The sequence below is a fragment of the Podarcis liolepis genome (assembly GCF_965112155.1).
Source record: "Podarcis liolepis genome assembly, chromosome: Z".
Classification (NCBI taxonomy): Eukaryota; Metazoa; Chordata; class Lepidosauria; order Squamata; family Lacertidae; genus Podarcis; species Podarcis liolepis.
The window spans coordinates 2,487,725-2,502,465 of NC_139570.1; the positions used below are offsets into that span (position 1 = coordinate 2,487,725).

A 14,741-nucleotide genomic window follows, 5' to 3' on the forward strand; every position below is an offset into this window, starting at 1 on the left:
CCAAAATCCAAAATCCAAAAACCCCCAAAAAAGTTTTAAAAATTTAGCTTACCAAATGGATGAAAGAGAAGTTCTGGAACAGCTTCAACAACCAATCACCAAAGTCCTCAGAAACCTCAAATGGCTGCAAAATAAGTTTTGGAAAAGCTTCAAAAATCACCAATGTCTTCAAAAACCTCAACTGCTCCCACAGACATCCACCCACCCACAGCACAGAAATTGCAAACCCCTCCCCAACTGCTCCCCCAGCCCCTCCCCAACTGCTGCAAACCCCTCCCCAACTGCTTCCCCACCCAGACAAAAAAAAAATTCAAAAAATAACAACATGGCCAGCACTCAGAAATTCAAACTCATAAAAAAATTTTCAAAAATAAACAACCATGCCTAGTGGTCACAGAAAATCATAAAAATTCCAAAAAACCCCCAAATGGTCCCAGATTCCTGCAGAAACCTCCCCAACTGTTCCCCCAGCCAGCCAGCACTCAGAAATTCAAACTCAGAAAAAAAAATTGAAAATAAACAACCATGCCTAGTGGTCACAGAAAATCATAAAAATTCCAAAAAACCCCCAAATGGTCCCAGATTCCTGCAGAAACCTCCCCAACTGTTCCCCCAGCCAGCCAGCACTCAGAAATTCAAACTCATAAAAATTTTCAAAAATAAACAACCTTGCCCAGTGGTCACACAAAATCATAAAAATGCCAAAAAAACCCTCAAATGGTCCCAGATTCCTGCAGAAACCTCCCCTACTGTTCCCCCAGCCAGCCAGCACTCAGAAATTCAAACTCATAAAAATTTTCAAAAATAAACAACCTTGCCCTGTGGTCACAGAAAATCATAAAAATTCCAAAAAAACCCCAAATGGTCCCAGATTCCTGCAGAAACCCCCCCAACTGTTCCCCCAGCCAGCCAGCACTCAGAAATTCAAACTCAGAAAAAAAAATTGAAAATAAACAACCTTGCCTAGTGGTCACAGAAAATCATAAAAATTCCAAAAAAACCCCAAATGGTCCCAGATTCCTGCAGAAACCTCCCCTACTGTTCCCCCAGCCAGCCAGCACTCAGAAATTCAAACTCCGAAAAAAAATTTCAAAAATAAACAACCATGCCTAGTGGTCACAGAAAATCATAAAAATTCCAAAAAACCCCCAAATGGTCCCAGATTCCTGCAGAAACCTCCCCAACTTGTTCCCCCAGCCAGCCAGCACTCAGAAATTCAAACTCATAAAAATTTTCAAAAATAAACAACCTTGCCCAGTGGTCACAGAAAATCATAAAAATTCCAAAAAACCCCCAAATGGTCCCAGATTCCTGCAGAAACCTCCCCAACTGTTCCCCCAGCCAGCCAGCACTCAGAAATTCAAACTCAGAAAAAAAAATGAAAATAAACAACCTTGCCCAGTGGTCACAGAAAATCATAAAAATTCCAAAAAAACCCCCCAAATGGTCCCAGATTCCTGCAGAAACCTCCCCTACTGTTCCCCCAGCCAGCCAGCACTCAGAAATTCAAACTCAGAAAAAATTTCAAAAATAAGCAACCTTGCCCAGTGGTCACAGAAAATCATAAAAATTCCCAAATAAGGCCCACAAGCCCACAGATTATCGCAACCCCCCCCCCCACAACACCAAGTCCTTGAATCCCAAACACCCCAACCCAAAATCCAACCCCCCCCAAAAAGTTTTAAAAGTTTAACTTACCAAATGGATGCAAGAGAAGTTCTGGAAAAGTTTTGGGAAAGCTTCAAAAGTGAGCAAAGTCTGAGAAAAGGCTGCAAAACCACGTGCTAACAGTTGCTCCTCGAAGTCAAGGCGCAACTGCAGCAGTTCAAGCTAAGCACCCTTGGTTTTAACGGTTTTTAGGCAAAGGAAACAAAGTCGCGAGACGTTTTCGTCTTGCGAAGCAAGCCCATAGGGGAATTCGTCTTGCGAGGCAAATCGAAAACGGAAAAACCTTTCGTCTAGCGAGTGTTTTGTCTTGCGAGGCATTCGTCTTGCGAGGTACCACTCTACTTCTGTTTGACCTAGAAATTGCAGATAGTGCAGAATGCTGCAGCAGGTTGCTGACAGGAGTGAGAGCTCTGATGAGACGTATACACTGGTTCATGTTCAGTGTGTTACTATCAGTGTATATAAAGCCATTAGCAGCTTGGGACCAGTTTTCTTGTGCGACTGCCTTTCCCTGTATGTCATAGTTGGAAGGGACCCTAAGGGTCATCTAGCTCAACCCCCTGCAATGCAGGAATCTCAACTTGACCGCTTCATTCTCTGCAGCTAGCACTTTTACAGGGGCCGTGTAACACTCATTTGATAGTTCTAAGAAATGGATCTTTCATTGTGGTGGCACCCACAGTTTTCAACTTCCTGCTTGTTGAAATCAGGCAGGCGCCTTCCCAGTACTCTTTTCAGCGCTTGCTTAAAATATTTTTGCTTAGGCAAGCCTATGCAGGTATGCAGCTGTTGACGTGATGTCATCTCTTTTACTGTTGATTTCAATTATTTTTAAATGTGCTTAACTGTTTTTTATTCATCATTCTAATATTACTTACAAGCTTTATTACAATCAACTGTCGTATAAGTTTTGTTAAGTACAGTAAGAATAAAACACCAAGTGCTTGCAGAAGGCGCAGCATTGCTGGGAGTTCTTTTAACCCCTCCCTTGACCACTTCTTGGAGGCTATGCCATGTGACCAAGCAAGGAAGACTGTAAACAGAGCATGGATACCCAGTGCACTGACCCTTGATGCTGTTTTCTTGGTTGGGGTCTCTCTTTGTCCCCTTCTATCATGAGCGCTGCTAAACTTACCCTCCTTCCATAGCCTTTGGCCTTTCACCTTTAAGATTTCAGCTACTGGCCACTGAAAAAACCCGGTGCTTGGCATCCTAGTGACTTGCAATCTGCTATGAACATTTTGTTTCATCTGCAGCTGAAGCATGTCTTGGCCAGAGTTTGGCACTGCTATTTGCACCCCCAGTTTATTGTGCATGTGGTAGAAGAATGTACACCATGTAAAAAAATGCAGCCCACCATCTGCTCAGATTGCTTTCCGGAAGAAAGATGAGCCAGCAGCTGTCTCAGCTAATATATCCAAGGTTTTCATTGTGATTTAGCACTGTTGTGTTGAAAGGGACTGAAAAGTGTATCTAGTCTGTCCTCCTGACAGAAGACAGAGCCCTATTTTGAAATAACTCTTTATAGAGTGAGGATTTCAGATGGGGTTACTAAGTTGTAACTGTTTTGAGGATATGATGCATCTGATCAGATATATTAACTGAGTTGTGCAATACATGTTTTTATCAAGAAATATTGAGTGATATCCAGCTAAATCATGTTCAGAATAGACCCACTGAAGTCAGTGGGCTTAAGTAACAAGTCCAATGATTTCAGTGGGTCTTCCTGAAGTATGATGAAAGTATGATGCCCATCTCTAGGTGGCTCCAGCACCTACAGCTCTCCTTAGCATAATAGATGCTCCTGGTTGTTTGGAGCAAGCTTCTCCAACCTGGTGTCTTCCTGATGTTTTCAACTACAGCTGCTGTCTTCCCTGACCATTGGCCATCCTGGCTGGGGCTGATGAGAGTTGTAGTCCACACAGCCTGGAGGGCCCCAGGTTGAAAAAGGCTTATCTAGAAAACTGAGCAGCTGAGATATGTGAGCTAAATCCCATGCCAAGATAAAGAGTGTTAATAATGGTCTCATCTGGGGGAAACATTGCCGCCCCTTCCCAATATATAGAACAGTTGAAACACAACCCAATCACTTAGTCTCCCGAGTGGAGCATTTTCTTGAATTTCTGCAGTGTTGGTGATTATTTGGCTTGATTAACTCTGTTCCCACTGGAAGAAGTACTGGTAATTGTTCCAGAAGATTCCAAACCAATGTGTTGCCTTGAGGAAGGTGTGTTGCCTCTTTTCAGAGATCAGCTCTTTTTTGGGGAGGGGGGTTAGGGGTAGGTTCTGAAATGGCTTGCATTTTATCCTTTGCTTCAGTTGGCTGTACAGCTTTATTGTTCTTACACATTGGTAGTATGGGCTGAAGGCAAAGGTCTGTTTGGAGAGGAGCAGAATTGATGAGTTGCTGGAACTGTTAATACTAATACAGTGCACCTCAGGTTAAGTACTTAATTTGTTTCGGAGGTCTGTTCTTAACCTGAAACTGTTCTTAACCTGAAGCACCACTTTAGCTAATGGGGCCTTCTGCCGCCGCGCCGCTGGAGCATGATTTCTGTTCTCATCCTGAAGCAAAGTTCTTAACCCAAGGTAATATTTCTGGGTTAGTGGAGTCTGTAACCTGAAGCATATGTAACCTGAAGCGTATGTAACCCGAGGTACCACCGTATTGGTGAGCTATGTGAAATAGCAATTGTTTGATTTACAGTAATGGAGGAGGACTGGGAGCCTCAGGTGGCTTTCTGCCCTGCAGTGCCTCCAAGGGGTCAGTGCTGATGAGCAGTGAGGATCTTGGCCCCTGGTTGGCAATAGTGCCCTTGTAACTGCATAGCTCTTATGGCACCTTCTTGACCAGACTTGACTAGACTCCGGCACTGAGGAAGATTGGAAAGCATCAATTTACCACCACCACCACCACCACCCCTTAGTGCACTGGCACATAGCAGAATTACCTAGTAAGTAAGGCATTTGACAAGGTGCCCCATGATATTCTTGTAAAGAAGCTGGTAAAATGCGGTCTTGACTATGCTACCACTCAGTGGATTTGTAACTGGCTGACTGACCGAACCCAAAGGGTGCTCATCAATGGTTCCTCTTCATCCTGGAGAAGAGTGACTAGTGGGGTGCCACAGGGTTCTGTCTTGGGCCCGGTCTTATTCAACATCTTTATCAACGACTTGGATGATGGACTCAAGGGCATCCTGATCAAATTTGCAGATGACACCAAACTGGGAGGGGTGGCTAACACCCCAGAGGACAGGATCACACTTCAAAACGACCTTGACAGATTAGAAAACTGGGCCAAAACAAACAAGATGAATTTTAACAGGGAGAAATGTAAAGTATTGCACTTGGGCAAAAAAAATGAGAGGCACAAATACAAGATGGGTGACACCTGGCTTGAGAGCAGTACATGTGAAAAGGATCTAGGAGTCTTGGTTGACCACAAACTTGACATGAGCCAACAGCGTGACGCGGCAGCTAAAAAAGCCAATGCAATTCTGGGCCTCATCAATAGGAGTATAGCATCTAGATCAAGGGAAGTAATAGTGCCACTGTATTCTGCTCTGGTCAGACCTCACCTGGAGTACTGTGTCCAGTTCTGGGCACCACAATTTAAGAAGGACACTGACAAACTGGAACGTGTCCAGAGGAGGGCAACCAAAATGGTCAAAGGCCTGGAAACAATGCCTTATGAGGAACGGCTAAGGGAGCTGGGCATGTTTAGCCTGGAGAAGAGGAGGTTAAGGGGTGATATGATAGCCATGTTCAAATACATAAAAGGATGTCACATAGAGGAGGGAGAAAGGTTGTTTTCTGCTGCTCCAGAGAAGCGGACACGGAGCAATGGATCCAAACTACAAGAAAGAAGATTCCACCTAAACATTAGGAAGAACTTCCTGACAGTAAGAGCTGTTTGACAGTGGAATTTGCTGCCAAGGAGTGTGGTGGAGTCTCCTACTTTGGAGGTCTTTAAGCAGAGGCTTGACAACCATATGTCAGGAGTGCTCTGATGGTGTTTCCTGCTTGGCAGGGGGTTGGACTTGATGGCCCTTGTGGTCTCTTTCAACTCTATGATTCTATGATTCTACCATATTCTGTTACTCCACAAGCAGCAGGTCTTCTGTCTTGCTTGCCACAACTAGGCAGCGCTTGAGGTTGAACAGCAGTGACCTTGCGGCTCTTGTCTTCTGTAGGTGTCAGTAGATGAAAGGCACTCTTTTAGTACTGAACTTGATCATTAATCTTGCTTTTTAAAAAATAAATGTGTGAAACACACCAGTGATCTGGCAGAGAAGCAATGATTATGCAATGTGTACAGTGTTAAGTTTAGCCAATGGTGCTTGGCTGCATGATGCAAAGGATTCATGAGTGACGGCAGGGTCCAGTGTAGAGCGATCTATGCAAATGAGACCAGTTCATACACTGTTGATAGTACACACTTTGAAAAAGTAGGCATCAGTCAGCATGTAAATGTGTGACTTTATCCAGTTCTGTGAATGCAGCCTTTGGCATTGGCTGCATGCTTCAGTAAATCTGCTTTTATTGGCAATAAATCTGGCTGGTCTTATCAGCAAAACCATATCTCTGGAGTGTCAAGTTTTCTTCCTTAGAATGAAAATCCAGAGCTGAATATGCTCACAGTGTCACATGTGGCATGTGCACTCGCCTTCTACCCCCACATCTTTGAACTCCCTATCTTGCTAATTTTCAGTAGTGTTTGTGATATTAACATATCCTCCTCCTCCATTGCTTTAAGAAGGCTGCTTAAAAGATTGTTCTCCTTGGGTTAGGGCTATAGGCCCAGCAGCATTCAGTTCAGCTCTCTGTGTTGGTATGTCATATGCCTCTGTACCTTGGATACCTGCCCATAACTACAGTTCTCCTTGCAGCTTGGGACTTGAACACAAAAATCTTAGAGCCCTTTCTGCTAGTGCCTCCTTCCTGCAATGCAAATGAAGCTGAACAGAAATAGCTTTATTAAATAAAAAGCATTCTTGCTTTCATAGCCTTTTCCATTATACAGTATTTAGACTTTTCGCTGAGGAAACATTCAGGTCATGCATGCTACTGAACATAAATCTGCTCTAGTGGCTCCTCACCACAGAGAGATGAGAGAGAAAGAGACACATCAACTCCATAAAAATCAATATTGGAGTCCACTTGTGACCCTTCTACAATAGTATGCAAATGGTTAGCACTTGTTCATGGGAGCTGCTGTGGACACACCTAACGGGTCAGTCAAGCCACTGCTTGGTTTGGGGTGAAATTCCTTTCTGTTCTCCCCTACCCTTCCCCTAACAAGCTCTCTGTCAGAGATGCCTTCATAAAGCAGATAAATTTATGTGTGTGCTTTAAGTGCGCTTTTAAAAAATGTGCACGCGCTCTCACACATGGTAACTGCTTGCCCCTGGAGGTCACCACCAGACCACAGGGGCTGTTGGGGTATGTGTGACGGACACCTGCGTGTCCGGCTGCTTCGTCAGGACTTCAGGCAATTTGTGAGCTCGGGGGGGGGGGGGGCTGCTCTATTTGATTGTTGTTCGCGTTCCTGCAAGGACAGTTATTAGCGGCACATTGCTCTCCATTTGCTGCAGACAGAAGACGGAGAGCAATATTCATGTCACCTGAGCATATTGTAAAAATGCATGGGGTTTTTACTCATCTCACCTGGAAGCAGAGAATAGGGAAAATGAGAGTGCCTTGAATCCGAAGCTGTGTGGAAGAACATGCAGGAATCTGCAGATATGTATCCTTGTTCAGTCGTTCGGTCACCCTGACTATGGATTAGGAAAGACTGGTTTTTTTCTCTTCTCCTTCCCATTTATTTTCCTTTTCTTCTTAAAGAAAAGCAAAAATATACTATTGTTATTATGCCATAGGCTATTGCCACAATGGCATCCTTGCATTCTTTGCCTTGCACGGAAGCAAAACAGGCTGCTTTGTTTGGTCACTGATCTCTCTGTCGTTTGGCCCAGGGCTATGCTGAGATTTCTCTCCCACTTGTATTGTTGCAGCTCAAATGAAGAATGTTCAGAGGATGACAAGTGTGTACTGAGTCGGTATGTTGCTTCGTTTTCATTATGGATCCCATCTTTTTTCCCCCTTCCCCTTTCCCACCCTGCTACTATTGGTCAGAAATCAGGTTAATAGGTACAGAATGTAGTATGGTGCTGCAGTGTGACTGTGAAGGTAGAACAATAGCACTACAGGCTTGTTCTTGGGGTGGGGGGTGGAGAGGCATTCTTTTTATAGAAAAAAGCTGCATTGTGGTGACTTGTAAAGTGCAGCTCCTTTCTCTCTCTCTCTCTCTCTCTCTCTCTCTCCCCCTCTCTTTCTTTCTGTTGAACATATACTGCAGTCAACACTTCTCTAACGAGGTGGCACTATTCGAGTTGGAGTGATAGAATCGCCTTATTGCTTTAGGGGACAGCAGGGTTTAAAATGAGATGCCTCTCAACCCCTTTTTTCAGACTGGAAGCTTTGGTTTAAGCTCACTGGCAAGCTCGCTTGGCTTGTTCCGAGCTTCAGCAGCCACCGTTGTGCCAGTAGCGTGTGTCTGGAATGGAAGTCCAAGTTGGTAGTCTGTTATGGAAACGCTGTTTGCTGTTATTGTAGTATCGTGGTGACCAACATGCCATTGAAATGGAAAACGAGTTCTCCTGCTATGTGGAAATTCCCAGTTCCTGTGCTTAAAACATCCAGGTCTTCGCCACTTTCTCCAGCATACATGTAAGTGAGAGAACTGAGGCTATTTTAAGGTGGGGTTTCTTTTGTGAGATTACATCCCCCCCTCCCCAGGCTTTTGTTTTGTGAGACATAACCCCCCTCCTTTCCCCCCTTTTTCTTACGTGGTGCCCTGATGTGACATTGGTCTCAGAATTTTTATTTCTAACCTTGCATTTCTTTCATTAGAATCTCTAAAATTTAACACTCCTTTTGTTGTCAGTTTCCCATTTTTTCTCCCCTCCCCAAACGATGGATGTTGTGTTGAGTCGTTCCTTTGTTGAAAAAGCAGAGAAATGGTGCAGATTTGGACACATTCATAATTCCTTTTCGGTGCCTATTGTCAAAGTTTGTGTGGTCATTTGTCCTTAAAGATCTTACGTGAGCAAGTCAGAATCATCAGTACCCAGATCTTCCTTTTTATAGCTAATTTAAAAAATGAATATGTATGTAATGCCTACCATTATGTCATTTCTGTAGTGTGTGTGTGTGTGTGTGTGTGTGTGTGTGTGTGGCACTGTGAAATATTGGAATTGCTTCCTTTGATTGCAGTTTTTTACCCGTTCTTTAGCTGTTCCTTAGAAGTCAAAGCAGAAGTCAAAAATTAAATGTTGCCACTGCCAGATATGCCTTGATTGGGCTTAGGATTCATATTTTTAAAGGGCACTGTGGCATTTTAATAGACTGTGTTTTTCTGGCTGACATTGAGCACTACACATGGCCTGCAAAAAATGAATGCAGTAAGGAGAAGTTAACTTGGTTCTGGTAGTGCTCATTAATAAATGAGCCATGGTGGGAACAGCTTCCATGGTTCATACTTATAAAACACAAAATATATGCTCAGCCAGCATTGAGGCATTTCTCCTTGAGAGTTGCATGAATGAAATGTGGTAACTTGATGCTTTCAGCTTGTATACTTACCAACATCACAAAGGAGCAAATCATCAGTTTTGTAGAGCAAATATGATTAGCAGCATCATTTTGCTGAAATACCTTTTTTAAAAAAAGCTTTTTACTAACTTGGAGCATCTAAAAATTATAGTATCATAATTCTGAAGCTTGAAAGCAAATTGTTGAGTGTGACGCATCGGAAGGGGGAAATGGCTTTGTGCTAAGGGTTTTCAGGTATTTTCATATTTCAGAGAGAACCTGCATTGCCTAGTGATCAGCACTGTTGTGGATTTAAAAAATATTGGAAAGAAAGGGAAATTCTGCTCTAGGCTAATTTCTGGTGTGCCTACCTCTTACACAAAGGGAGTTTGCTGCCATTGTTTTCTGTAGAGGCAGCATATAAAAAATACAGTATTGAATAGAACTGTGCATGGTTGGTGCATTGTCCAGCTCTTATACAGCAATACATGAGGCATAAATGTTCAGAAGGCAGCTTCAACTGTAGGTGAGAAGCCACAATTGTCTCTGTGAAAACTGGGTTTCATTCATAGGTGTGTAAGCTTCAGCTTGTAGAAGGTTGCTTAAGTATTGTTTTAAAATAATATAAAAATTCTCTAGAGGTCCTTACGAACTGCTCTGTTGTAAATATTCCTGCGATAGGTGTTTATATTTTAGTTATATGTAACTTTGTCTTCCATTCTGCATTCTATTTAGGGAGGGAGTTGGCATTTCTATACTGGTGACTAAAAACTTCTATTATGCCCTGCATATGTTTATTGGCATACCCACGCTCATGCCAAACCACTGCTACCTGCCCTTAGCACTTGGTGTCTGGTGGGCTATAATTCAAAACGTATTAAATCAGGACTAAAAGGACCAACCACTTAATGTCAGAACACAGTGTATGAGGGCTACTGCAGACCTGAAATGTTTTTCAAGTTTTTGTTTGGTAGAATGTGTTCTACAATAGGATTTCAGATTCCAATCCAGTTATTTTCTTGAGATGGTTGAGTGCCTTTTAAATGGAAAGATTGAAAATTACCCAGTGCTGCTTCAGCAGGTTCATAGCAGAGGTGGTGGATATATACTGTATTGGCCCAAATATAAGCCGCACCCGAATATAAGCCACACCTTTAAAATTAAAAGGGGGGAAAGAAAAAAAGACAATACCTGAATATAAGCTGCTCCCTTAAAATTCAGCAAGCACTCACACCTATTCCTTTTTACTGGACATTTGTTTCAGCAGCGATATCGTAAAAGCCAATTTTTGTAACATTGTGACTTTAAGCTACACTTTAACTTTTCACAGTCAGAATTTGGGAAAAAAGTGAGGCTTACCATACTTTTCCGTGTATAAGACTAGGTTTTTGCTTTTTTTTTACTAAAATATAATGTTAAAAAGGGGGGTAGTCTTATACAGAGGGGCAATCTCCCCCCATTTTATTAATTTTGAGTCCCCCAAAATAGGGGGCACAGGGGTGTCTTATATACAGAAACATATGGTATATTCAGGCCAATACGGTAGTTGATGTGTGGATCTGGGTTTTTGAACTTCACATAACAACCAAAGGGAAAACGTGTACATAATCCTGATACAAAATGTGTAGAGCACTAGACACAGTCCTACCTCACACATTCCTTTCCGAGGAGATGTGTAGATGTGCTGCCAGTTGGAGTATCCACTACTGAGCTAGGTTGCCATATAGTCTGCCTAATATAAGGCAGTTTCCAATTCTGAAGGAAAAGCATTTTTGCTCTGCTTTCCCCATCCCATTGCTTTGCGTATCTCTTCTACCTCAGTTTCCATGTATTACTGAGACAAAGAAAAATGGTAGGAGAGTAAAGGGCAACAGGTGGGCATTCCCTGCATGTGGGGTTGAGCTGAAGCCGCATGAGGACTGCAGTAGGCTAGGCAGAGCTAGGGTTGCCATAGGTCTAGGATTTCCTGGACATTACCAGGATTTCAAGGGCAGAAGTGATGTCTGGGGGGAATTTCTGGAAGGTGGCAGTTTATCTTGGATCTTCAGCAAGTAAACCAAAACATTGCATTCAATTGGCATTTTTGTTCATTTGGCTCAACGACTTTGGGGTTTGTCTAAAAAAAGTTCAATAACTTTCAGGGTGTCCTGGTTTTTACTTTTTGAGATATGGCAACTGTATCAGAGCAGAGCACACTTAACTTCTACACCTTCTCTTTCTGTAGCATTCCATCTTGAGTTATGTGTCCACATTTTTCATCTGTGTGTTGAATTTTTCTGTGCCTGCAGTCACCTGATCTAAATTGCATTTTGGGAGCCTAGATTCATGTTTGCCTTCCTTTGAATCCTTAGGAATGAATGGGATATGTTGGAAGTAAAGTTTATGCATAAGCTGAAGGAAGTTAGTTGCTCACAGCAAAAACTTGCTTATGGCTGCTGTGCCATAAAAGCCCTGAACTTACCTGCATATATACCGACTTGGTTTACAGCTTGCGTGGTGTTTGTTCTCCATCTTTTTAGGTTGACCTGTTTCTCTTTCGTTCCTCCCACTGGAAACTCTTGTTGCTGCTGGACTGTGCTGGTCTCTTTGATTTTAGCACATGAACATGAGCATTCTGGAGGCAGAGAGATTGTGACCCAAGAGGCAATAAGGAGGAGGTGTGCTGGCCAGCCAAATAGCTGCCCCCAGTCTGCCTGTGACAAGGTTAAAAGAACAGAGTTCTGATCGGTTAGCTCTGCAGGCAAGTGCTGTGCTGTAATTGTTCTTGGGTTTAGCGCAAGCACTATTTCCTGGCTGGGACTGTGAGTCATCCTCATTTTTCAGGGAGAGAAGTGCAGCAAATGCCCAATTAAGAAAGTGGCTTAGGAAATGCTGATATGAACTTTTCCCCAGTGTAGTCTTGCTGGCCTCTCTCCTATCTTATCAAGGCACTTGAAAGAAGCATTGACTTTTGTCAGTTATTTTAAAAAGAGCCTTTATTTTAATTTGTCATTGTTGAAATGCAATAATCAATCACTAGTAGAATTGCATTCTCTCCTGTTCAGAGTTATTTTTCTATAGTAAACCATTATTATTATTCGGTTTTGGGAAGGATTAACTGTAGCTTGTGTGTGTGTGTGTGTGTGTGTGTGTGTGTGTGTGTGTGTGTCTGTGTGTCTGTGTGTCTGTGTCTGTCTGTGTCTGCTTGTTCCTTATAGGGTTTCTTGCCTACTTTGGTCACACAGTGTGAAGCTAAAAATTACATCAGCCTTTTTGTCTTAATTAAATTACTTGCAGCCTGACCCTCCAACTTACTTCACCAGCAAACAAATGTTTACGGTGCACCAAATGCTGTATTTTAGATTCAGTGTTTGAGTTGTAGACAGATGTTCTTGTAGGCTTGAGGGAGGCAGAGCTATTTGAAAGCACAGTTCATAGACTGAAGAAGCCGCCTTTCAAAAAAATCCAACTAAGTTACTGCCCAATCTGCCAATGCATCTAGTCATTTATGCCCTAAAATGGGGAGGATCCAACATCTCATTTTGTAAAGATTCTCTACTCTGCTACCTTGAGATAATTCAAACATGCCACATGTAACCTCTCTAGTAGCAGTTTGCAAACAAAACAAAACAAAAACAAACAAAAACAGTAGCCAATGCGGCACTCTCCAGATCCCATCAACCCCAGGCAGTAGAGGGTGGTGGTCACATGACTACTAATGCAAGAAGGGTATTGTGCCATAGCATACTTGGCAATGTGGAAGAGCTCAGTGTCCATCTACTATCCCAGATGTGTGATAGATGCAACTGTCCTTCCTCCAGCAACCGATCCAATCCAGACAACAGCATGTCACAAGCAAAACAGACATAAAGTTCTGTCTGTCAATTGCCCACACTTTTGAAAAGGGTTAACATGCCATCATTCTACCTCCTCTGCCTCATTCAGAAATGTACTTTCCCTTTTGCATCTACAGTATATGAATTTCTTGATTCTAGGTTGGTTTTGAATTTTGCAGCTAGAATTGCTGGTTGTGTGCTTTTACTAAATAGCTGTTGTTGATGGATTTCCTTATAAAACAATTGACTGAAATTCATTGGTCTTTACAGATCAAGTGGGATTTTTTGCTGCCCATGTATAAGGAGCACTGTCAATGAAATTCCTTAAATGAGACTACTTTTATTTTCCTGAGGTGAGGAAGGGGGTCTGTAAGTTCACAGTAGCGATTCTTGCACAATGCCTCCTGGTGCACTTGTGTGCCCACAGTTTACCCTTTTCTCTTTCTACTTGGCCTTTGCCAGCCTGCTACCCTCTAGATCAGAGGTTTTCAAACTCTGTGTTGCGACACGTTAGTGTGTTGGCGTGTTGTGCGAATGTTGCCATCGCTTTTCCCGGGGCTGGAAAGGGGTTAGTTTAACCTCTGGTTTGCTAGTAAAACTGAATTACTGTGTCACGAAACGATTCATGTCTAAAAAGGGTGTCACCAACATGAAAAGTTAATAAGTTCTGCTCTAGAAGCGTTGGACTACAAAAATCAGCCCCAGCTAGAACAGCTGTGCTAGTCGAGGGCTGATGCTGTTCTACATAGATAGCTATAGACTTGTGATAAGATGAATGTGTTTAGTGTGCTGCACCTGTAATTACTGTAGGACTTGACTACATTGCAGTAGCTTGTGATCATAAAAGTTGTTCTAATAATACTTGAAATTTGATTCTTCAACCTGCTTCCTAGTTGGTTTTACAAAAATGAGGGAGCTGTTCGGCATGCTAGTCTCTCTGCCCCCACAGCTTCTGGATCTGCTGTAGAAGAGGCATTCATGGGCAGATAATCATGTTACGCATCACTGACTCCAGAACAAGTTTTGTACAACAAAGCAAATAAATGTCCAAATGCTTAATTTGTGCATGTTTTCAGAATTCATTAAAAAGTATTAAGTATTAAAAAGTATTAAGTGAAGTATTAAAAGTATTAAAGTATTAGTGAAGTTTGCCCAGGCATAACAAGAGAATCCATGGCATAGGAACATGTGAGTTAGAACATCTTGGTGGCTTTGCAACTAGAAATTGTTTATTATTTGTTTCTGGGCCCAGTTCAAGGTGTTTAAAGGTGTTTAAAGTGTTTAAAGCACTAAATTACTTGGGCTCCAAATATCTGAAATACCACCTCCTCCTCTACAGGCCCTCTTACGTGATGAAATAAACAGAGGGAACCCTCTTGGAAATTCTACAACCCTCAGAAGTTTGTGTATGTGTGTGATAGCCTGGGAGAGGACATTCACTATGGTAACCCCTAATTTTGTGGAATTCCCTCTGCACAAAGGTGTGTCTGGCCCCTTCATTACACAGCTTTCATTGTAAGCTGAAGAGATGCCTCTTTATGCTTACCTACGGTGTCAGAGATCTGTATTTTAGGACCTACCCTATTCTCTTAATTGCAATCTGTTTTAATTGTTTTTGGGATTGTATTCTTGTAACCCACCCTGGATCCTCATTGTGAAAGT

At 42.5% G+C, this 14,741-nt stretch overlaps 1 protein-coding gene and 1 long non-coding RNA gene across 6 annotated transcripts in view; both read left to right on the forward strand.

The window, feature by feature from the left end:
- LOC310698904 overlaps positions 1-14,741 on the forward strand; it is a 400,562-nt gene that overhangs the window by 344,126 nt on the left and 41,695 nt on the right. The gene's annotated exons all lie outside the window — the stretch shown is intronic.
- The window catches only part of KLHL13 (kelch like family member 13), an 80,017-nt gene that overhangs the window by 30,030 nt on the left and 35,246 nt on the right, over positions 1-14,741 (forward strand). For 2 of the 5 annotated variants that reach the window (XM_083486408.1, XM_083486412.1), the window contains exons 4-5: positions 7,686-7,730; positions 8,287-8,400. The exons of 2 other annotated variants lie outside the window; for them this stretch is intronic. In XM_083486408.1, coding sequence (XP_083342534.1) covers positions 7,686-7,730; positions 8,287-8,400 — 159 coding nt within the window. Of the gene's footprint in view, positions 1-7,623; positions 7,731-8,286; positions 8,401-14,741 lie in introns of those variants that run through there. One more of the 5 variants, XM_083486410.1, reaches the window with a different exon arrangement.